The sequence below is a fragment of the Pseudorasbora parva genome, chromosome 21 (assembly GCF_024679245.1).
Source record: "Pseudorasbora parva isolate DD20220531a chromosome 21, ASM2467924v1, whole genome shotgun sequence".
In the NCBI taxonomy this organism is placed as follows: domain Eukaryota; kingdom Metazoa; phylum Chordata; class Actinopteri; order Cypriniformes; family Gobionidae; genus Pseudorasbora; species Pseudorasbora parva.
Genome location: NC_090192.1, coordinates 3,250,747 through 3,260,306, shown reverse-complemented (window position 1 = coordinate 3,260,306; position 9,560 = coordinate 3,250,747). Strand labels below are relative to the sequence as shown.

Below are 9,560 nucleotides of genomic sequence, written 5' to 3'. Positions count from 1 at the left end.
AAATTCATGCATAACAAACATTTATTTATCATGCATAAAACACAATTTAGTTTGCAATATCATTATGTACTTGGCAGCAATTGGGATAATCTGTAGATTTACAAATCTAGCATACAAATATGAGGATATTATTATAAAAGTTTGCAGTGTTGTTCGTTTTAAAAACTAAGGTTACACTTTATTTTAAGGTGTCATTGTGACAGTGTAATTATATATTTAAGTACTTAGTAATATTAATTAACCTCATGTACTTACCACAGGGTTAGGGTTTGGTTGATGGTTAGTGATTATGCATAATTTACTGTTGTCCTTATTACACGTTACATGAATTTAGTAATAACTATAAGTCATGCACAACTGCATGCAACTAACCCTAAACCAAACCCTCATCCTCCTCCTAACTCTGAGCTAAGTATATGTAGTTACTTAATATTTTTCTCAGGACTACTACATGGGCAACTTAAAATAAAGTGTAACCAAAATAACAACTTGGGCATCGAAACCCCATGCATGGCAAAGCCACTATATAAATGTTGTGTGATAGTAAATACAGAGCCCGTGGCTGTTTTTAATCAATAATTCATAGCCAGTCGTATAATGCAAATGTATTACACACAGACAGAGTCTGACCAGAACTGATGCACTGTAGTGAACTGAGCACAGAACTCTGTCTCCCCCTATCGGTCAGTTTCAGAATCACTACCGACACCGTCCATCTCCGGACTGCATGACTTGATGAATTCACACAATAATATTTGCAACTTCTCCTAAGCTGTCCAAAAGAAGGAATTAGTGCGCGTGGAAAGCTTTAACTTTGCTGAGTCACTGACTGAGTAACACACTTCCTTGAGCAAAGCTTTCCTAAATCAGACACTGAATAAACGTATTAAACTCTTCGTTTGAATATTAAGCTCGTATGAGTGTTTACAGTCTTTAGTGGTGGCATATGCATTGTATATATCAAAAGTTTCAGGCTGCGCAATCGAGCGTCGAGCCTTTTTATACGAGGCACACAACTTTTTGAAACTAACTTAAAGCAGATTTCTCAAATGCAAATGCTAAATTGCGAGTGGTAATTATTGAGAGTTAGCGAGGGGTGGGCAAGAGGAGGCATCGTTTTCCTTTTCGTCACTGCGCGTGCGGTTTAAAAGCCCGTGCGCGCTCAGCTGACAAACCAAAGTTCGTCCCTCTCTTGGAAATACTACACGGGAGCGCACAGGGAGCGCTTTGCTTTTGCAGACACCAGCAGAAACACTCCAGTGCTTGCTTTCTGAGAGCGAGCGAGCGCGCGTTGGATTTGCAGGGATTCAAAGTTGTTGGAAAGTATTTTTGTTTTGCAACCGAATTCTCTGAGATCGTCCATCTACAGTCTTCGCATGAATCTACTAGACCCCTACCTGAAAATGACAGATGAGCAAGAGAAGTGTCTGTCTGACGCCCCCAGTCCGAGCATGTCTGAGGACTCCGCGGGCTCCCCGTGCCCGTCCGCCTCGGGCTCCGACACGGAGAATACCCGCCCGGCCGAGAACAGCCTCATGGCTCCAGACGGGACGCTCGGCGACTTCAAGAAGGACGAAGACGACAAGTTCCCGGTGTGCATCCGAGAGGCGGTGTCTCAGGTGCTGAAGGGCTACGACTGGACGCTCGTGCCCATGCCTGTCCGCGTGAACGGTTCGAGCAAAAACAAGCCGCACGTGAAGAGACCGATGAACGCGTTTATGGTGTGGGCGCAGGCGGCGCGCAGGAAGCTCGCGGATCAATACCCGCACCTCCACAACGCCGAGCTCAGCAAAACTCTGGGCAAACTTTGGAGGTAAATTAACTAATTTAAAACCCAAATAGAAACCGTTTGCAATAGTTAAACGCGTTAATGCATGGGTAGTTGCATGTATCTGTGTGGAGATATGGGAGTATATGTTCATTGTTCTGCTCTGGGTAGATTACTGAACGAGGGGGAAAAGCGTCCCTTCGTGGAGGAGGCTGAGCGCCTCAGGGTTCAGCACAAGAAAGATCACCCCGACTACAAGTATCAGCCTCGGAGGAGGAAGTCGGTGAAGAACGGGCAGAGCGAGTCGGAGGACGGGAGCGAGCAGACGCACATCTCGCCGAACGCGATCTTCAAAGCGCTCCAGCAAGCCGACTCGCCCGCCTCCAGCATGGGAGAAGTGCACTCGCCCAGCGAGCACTCAGGTGAGCGAAATCTACTTCACAACTCGAGCGCTTTTGCAGCGGTGCTCGATTACGCAATCCGGTTCGAATAATGGAACACTAGTAGTTCGATTTTAGAATACTCAGACTACAGTTATCACTCTAAAAATTCTAGGTAAAAAACAGCCCAATGTTGGGTCAAATATGCGATTGGGTTGTCTTAAGCAAATATTTAACCCAACCACAGGATTAAAACAACCCAATTGCTGGGTTAGTCCATATTTGACCCAACATTTGGGTTAAAACAACCCAACATTTTTTAGAGTGTACTTTTTATTGATTGTAACATGATTACATATCACTCACCAAATGTCTTGATCATAATTCGCTGATTCCCCCTAATGTAACCGTGTATTATTATGCCTTCGGGAGGCCTTTGTCTTTCAAATGCACATCTTTTTGCTGTCCAAAATGCGTAGGTTATCATTCTGCTTGTATTTTAGTATCAAAATGTTCAAAAGTAGTTTATGTGTGGTTTATCAGATTGTAAAAACTACACACTCTGAGAAAAAAAGATGCGAAAGCGGTTATCCGAAAAGTGTGCATATTGCTACCGTAAAGGAACAAAAGTGACAGCTTCTGTAGCTTTTTTTTTTTTCAGAGAGTGCATTTGCGTTGAGTAAGTTATCCACCCAGCTCTGGTCATCTGTGCAGTGCTTAACTTTCTCTCCCCTCCTCCTCCGTTTCCAAACAGGCCAGTCCCAAGGGCCGCCCACTCCTCCCACCACCCCAAAAACTGACGTGCAGCCAGGCAAAGCCGATCTGAAGCGGGAGGCCCGTCCGCTTCAGGAAAGCACGGGACGTCCGCTCAACATCGACTTCCGCGACGTGGACATCGGCGAGCTCAGCAGCGACGTCATCGAGACATTCGACGTTAACGAGTTTGACCAATATCTGCCACCGAATGGTTACGCGGGCGGCTACGGGGCTTGGATGGGGAAGAACGCCGTCCCTCAGACCGGCCAGCTGACCCCGCTCGGCACCGGAGAACCGGATCAGCCGAGAACGACACACATTAAAACCGAGCAGCTCAGCCCCAGCCACTACAACGAGCAGCAGGGTTCGCCTCAGCACGCCAGCTACGGGTCATTCAACGTACAGCACCTGCAGCACTACAGCACTTCATTCCCATCCATCACCCGGGCGCAGTACGACTACTCTGACCACCAGGGCGGCGCCAACTCCTATTACACCCACGCCGGGGGTCAGAGCTCCGGCTTATACTCCACCTTCAGCTACATGAGCTCCAGCCAGAGGCCCATGTACACGCCCATCGCTGACTCTACAGGGGTTCCTTCCATCCCTCAGTCCAACCACAGTCCTCAGCATTGGGACCAGCAGCCGGTCTACACACAGCTGTCAAGACCCTGAGCAGACACTCGTTACGCACCTCTCTCTAAACACACACTTGAACACACACACACACACACACACACACAACAATGTAGAAAAGAAAGCTGGACTTTGAGAAAAACGGCTCCCGACGTGCCTTTTTTAATCGCCTGAAATCGTGATTAGAATATATATTTTTAGCCTTGATTGCAAGAAGAGACACATTTTTGAAAAATGATTCCTCTGTGAGGACTTATTGATTATTGATACTTTAATATGTACTGTGTATGTTTTCTTAACATGTTCTTTTTATGTTTTTTTGTATTTCCGGCCTTTTGTGTTTCTTGTAGAAAAGTCTATTTTTACTAAACCACTCTTGGCTTTGTTTTTCTTTTTCCTCTTCTACCCACTAATAACACCCTTTGTTGTCCTCATGCGGTGCATTTTATATTTCATAGTTTGCGTTTGTACCCTTTATTTATGCTCCTGTAAAATACCGTCCCCTATGCAGCCGTTTTTTAAAGGTGTCACTGTCTTCACCCCACATCAGTGCCTGTCAAACGCTGGAAGCGAATTAGCGGGAATATCTACGTGGCAGCGGCAGCTGAGAATTTCCTGAGCGTCTAACAGCATGTGTCGCAGCTCCAGGAAGTGCCCTTTGACCCCTGCTTGTCATTAGCTGCCAGTGTCATATTACAGCCCCCTTCCCTTCGTATCCCATCTTAACCCCTTTAATTTATTTATTAGTATTAATTTTATTTCAAAGAAATTATTTGCATTTTATTCTTTAATACTTTATACAAAAAAATGAATTGTTATTTTTGCGCCTCTGAATATGGTGACATATAATCCGACGGGCCATTTAGACAGAGGGCTGGTACTTAATTCTGTATTCATCATGTTTATTTATCGTATGTAGATTTTTCTATTTTAAATGTTTATTTGTCCTTATTTCTAACCAGTTGTGTAATGCACAAAATACTGTTGCGGTTTCTAAAACAAGGCTGATTAAACTGGAAGAGTAGTGTTTTTACGATTAGTTTGTTAGTTGGCTTTCCTAGATTTGTCCCTTTCCACTTTTGTGCTTTGCTCAGCGATCTGATGTTGAGATTCTTTTTTACACGAGACTGAACGAGTTGTTTTTGTCTTTAAAAAGTTTAACATTTTACTGCCTTTGAAGAAGCTCATCTTTTGTATTATATTTGCAATAAAAGTGAGAATAAAACATAAAATAGACACCTATGCCTGGTTCTTGTGCCCTGACGTGTGTGTGTTTCAAGTTTAGCACACTCAAAAAAGTGCTGGGTTAAAAACAACCCAAGTTGGGTTGAAAATGGACAAACCCAGAAATTTGGACCCAGTGAATGGACCCATTCAAACAACCCAATTTATGGGTTTGTCCATTTTCAACGCAACCTGGGTTGTTTTTTACCCAGCATTTTTTAGAGTGCAGTGTTTCGTAAGTTCGGCCTCGCAATCACAGATGAAGCAGCAGGAGGGCTGTACACTCTAAAAAATGCTGGGTTGTTTTAACCCAATGTTGGGTCAAATATGGACTAGGTGTAAGGGAAGTGAAAAACTGTGTAATTACAAATGTAACTACAGAAATTAATTACAGATGTAATTACATGCAGGTATTTTTTAAATGTAAGTACAATGTAAAGACATGTATGTACACAAGAAGTCTATTGTATCAAATGATTAATTGCAATGTTAGTACATAGTAGTTAAGGCCACCTAATATAAAGTGGGTCCGGTTGTTTTAACCCAGCCATTGGGTTGTTTTAACCCTGAGGTATTTGCTTAAGACAACCCAATCACTGGGGTAAAACAACCCAACTGCTGGGTTAGTCCATATTTGACCCAACATTGGGTTGTTTTTGTCTCAGAATTGTTTAGAGTGTACGCTCAGCACATTATAAAACTGGAGTAAGAAAAACAGAAGCTTGTTTTCCTGTGTGCTTCCCGAAGTTGGCTCCTCGAAAACGGTCGTCAGAGTCCGTCATGCCAAGGACATCATGTTCTGCTGATTTATTGTCATGTTCATCACTCTTCGGTGATGGCCTCATCTGTACCAGTTCGCAAACACGACACCAGAAACAACAAACATCTGCTAGCTTTAAACATCATTTACCACAAGAATCAAAATGTTTCACACATAGACGACAGAGTAACAGGGATTGTGATGCTTTTCATTATGCAGCATATATGCCAAGATCCTTTAGTAAATATGGGATAGTATTCATAAACACCTGATTGGTGTGTAGGAGAGACGGCAGCCCACAGCGGTCAGTGGAGGGCCATCGGGCGCAGCTGTTTCAATACAGGGCACATATTAATCTTACCACACCATATCCATCCATCCATCCGTCCGTCTGTCCGTCCATCCATTGTTCTATCATTCCAATCAATCAATCAACTAAAAAACCCATCCATCCATCCATCCATCCATCCACCCACCCACCCATCCTTCCATCCATCCATCCATCCATCCATCCATCCATCCATCCATCCATCCATCCATCCATCCATCCATCCATCCATCCATCCATCCATCCATCCGTCCGTCCTTCCATCCATCCACCCACCCATCCGTCCTTCCATCCATCCATCCGTCCATCCATCCATCCATCCGTCCATCCGTCCATCCGTCCTTCCGTCCTTCCGTCCGTCCATCCGTCCATCCATCCATACGTCCATCCATCCATCCATCCATCCATCCATCCATCCATCCATCCATCCATCCATCCATCCATCCATTGTTCTATCATTCCAATCAATCAATCGATCAATCGATCAATCGATCAATCGATCAATCAATCAATCAATCAATCAATCAATCAATCAATCAATCAATCAATCAATCCCAATTATTACTTTTATTTCAATTAATTAAGTGACAACAAAGACTGTTATATTGTTAAAATATGTTTTTTTTTAAATATATGCTGTTCAAATGAACCCTGTAAACTTTTTATTGTAAAATTCAATGAATCTTGAAAAAAGAAAAACGGTGCCCACAAACTCTGAAGCAGCACAACTGTGTTGAACACTGATAATAATCATAAACGTTTCTTAAGCAGCAAATCTGTGATGATTTCTGAAGGATCATGTGACACTGGAGACTGGAGTAATGATGATAAATTCAGCTTTGATCATTACTGTTTAAAACTACGGTAACACTTTATTTTAAGGTTCAGTTATTAACTATATAATAGATCCTTATTATCATGCATATTACTAGGATATTGTCTGTTTATTAGCACTTATAAAGCTCATATGAATGCCTTATTCTGCATGACCTTATTCTACATCCCTTAATCCGACCAAATACCTAAACTTAAATGCTACAAAAACTACCTTACTAACTATAAATAAGCAGTAAATTAGGAGTTTATCGAGGCAAAAGTCGTAGTTAATAGTGAATATGTGTTCCCCATACTTAAGTGTTACTAAAAGTACATAGCAATATAAATATAATAATATTTCACCGTATTGCTGTTATTTTTGATCACATAAATGCAGCCTTGGTGAGCAGAAGAGACTTTTAAACAGTTATATTATTATTATTCACAGCTTGACATGCTGTAAAGACTGGATTCTTCTCATGAATGTGCAGAAAACTCAACGCTCACCTCAGAGACCCAGACTGGGGCTGAGGAAATGGTGTAATGACTGAAAGCAAGTGACAGAGAGTCAAATACAGATAAAGAATGTGAAAGGGATTGAAGGGAAAGAGCTATGACTTCAGCGAGCTCTGCATCTGCAGAAGCCATTAAGATGGTCACTCTCACAACGCCAAAACATTCTCGCGAGCTGCGGATCCTGCCATCGGTTGGGAAAGGACTGTACAGCTCCGGTGATGAAAACCATCATTGTCACCTCTCTCAATGCTAGAACGGCCCGTTCCCGTATCCTAAATGTGCTAATGGCCCTCTCATTTCAATCAATATGTCTCATTATTGATTACGGTAATAAAGCTGAGACTGAGGAATTTAACATAATAAATGTAGCCGTTCCTGAGTTTTTTATTGAGCAATAAAAGCGGCAATATATTTTTCTGACATTCTGGAGAAAAACTTCAAGAGTTCTTAATGAAACATCCAAACACAAGTTTGAGGCGCACTTGAGGTTTGTCCCGAAGGAGCGCACACCCTCACGTACCCTCAGGACAGCTGAGCGGAAACAGAGACAGCGATGCACTGGCCCATTCTGTGGGCAGTTTTCCCAGGAGAAGCCCATTAATATTCCAGAGAGACGGCGTGCAGGGAATCTCTCTCCTCCGAGCCCAATGGGTGGTCCTTTCAAATGCAAAACAAGAACACAAAATAAGGATGAAAAAGAGGAATCTGGCAACTTCCCACTTCACTCTAACAAAGCGACCATGAAAAAAAAAATTAAGCATAAAAATAAATGCATGCACACATGACCAAAGCAGGTGGACTGCAGTATCACACGTGAGGAGAAAATGCAGAATTTGACTAACTTAAGATTATTTCAAACGCACACACTGGATTACAAAGGGGAACGAACACTTCATGGTTTCTATCAATTTATTCTAATAATTGTGCGGCTTCAATATTTGAAACTTTTCCTTATATGCCTTCAATGTTAGAAGTAATGATCTTGGGAAAATTAACACTTTTATTTAAATGAGTGACAATAGAGACATTGTTACAAATGTGTATTTACGAATATATAGCCCTGTAATCTTTTGGGAAATTACTTTTTGTAATCTTTTTACATGTTGCATGTAGTTACTATAGTAATAACAATAAATTATGATTAATTACACTTCAGTTAGCCCTAAACCAAACCTCATCGTAATCCTAACCCTATAGTTAGTACATGTAATTAGTTCATATTACTCAATACCTTTTCAAATAATGTAACTAAGACACTCTAAAATAAATGGTAGCACATTTGGGTAACACTTTATTTTACAGTGTCATTGTTACATATGTTACATGTACGTACCATAGTAATAACAGTAAATTATGCATAATTACACGCAAGTAACCCTCAACCAAACCCTAACCCTATAGTAAATTAATAATACTCAGTACATAAATATATGTACAAAAGTGTAACCCACTTGTTTAGTGTCATTGTTACATAGTAATAACTGTAAATTATGCATAATTACAAGTAACTAACCCTAAAGCAAACCTTACCCTAACTCTATAGTTAGTTAATTGTTATTACTCAGTACTTAAATGTATAATGCACTGTAATACTGACACCTAAATATTAGGAACACACAACTTTTGATTTTAATAATGCATTAGTAAATGCTGAAATTAAATATGAGCTAATATTAATAAACACATTTTCCTTGTTAGTTCATGTTATAGTAGATGGAACATTACTGAGTGTTACTAAAATATCTCCATTTTTTGTGAGGAAAGTAATCCCTGTTTATTTAGCGTTACAGTCATCCCTGCTCTCCCGTAAACATGCAGCTATTCTATTGACGAGGAAAGTAATTATTTTGTGGCCTCATTTTTCATTGCCATAAAAAGCCAGTCTACTGGGTTGCATCTGCATTGAACTCATTAAAAACATCAGGAGCAAGAATTTGCCTATTCAAATTTCAGCCCCTGGGGCGAACTTGTTTGCTTATGCTGCGCTAAACAGAATACAGTACGAAGCTTGGTTACAAATGCTGTATAACTGGACTTTTCCACCTCGACTCTGGCTATACCCCTGTGGGTCCCGAAGGATCTCACCCCTGCGCCTCCACATAGCATCACCCCGCTGTCATTGTCCCCCAGGAGCTCCACAAAAGGGACCGTTTGACCTCCGAACACACCCCCATTTCCTCTCTTTTGAAAGTGTCCTGGCCCACTGAAAGTCTCATTGCGACTCAAAGGAAACTGTACATCAATAAAAGATGGCCAGCCAAACCTCATAGAAAAAAAGTGAAGAAAAGCACTCGCATTTCACCCCAGCTGAAATTGACAGAGTGGGCCACTTGCTCCCTAGCAACAGACGCCTACAGCACAGGAAGTTGCAAGTTC

General features: G+C 41.7%; 1 protein-coding gene across 1 annotated transcript; it reads left to right on the top strand.

Annotated features, from left to right (window-relative positions):
- Positions 1–1,160: 1,160 nt before the first annotated feature.
- On the top strand, positions 1,161–4,776 carry sox9a (SRY-box transcription factor 9a). The gene is made up of 3 exons (XM_067429391.1): positions 1,161–1,813; positions 1,940–2,190; positions 2,903–4,776. Exons 1-3 carry the CDS (start codon positions 1,377–1,379, stop codon positions 3,577–3,579), a joined length of 1,365 nt encoding a protein of 454 aa, XP_067285492.1. The 5' UTR covers positions 1,161–1,376; the 3' UTR covers positions 3,580–4,776.
- The last annotated feature ends 4,784 nt before the right edge of the window (positions 4,777–9,560 follow it).

Coding starts and splice junctions, on each gene's coding strand:
- sox9a (XM_067429391.1), top strand. CDS start 1,377: ATGAATCTACTAGACCCCTACCTGAAAATGACAGATGAGCAAGAGAAG. Junction 1,814..1,939: donor ACTCTGGGCAAACTTTGGAG/GTAAATTAACTA, acceptor TGCTCTGGGTAG/ATTACTGAACGAGGGGGAAA. Junction 2,191..2,902: donor CTCGCCCAGCGAGCACTCAG/GTGAGCGAAATC, acceptor GTTTCCAAACAG/GCCAGTCCCAAGGGCCGCCC.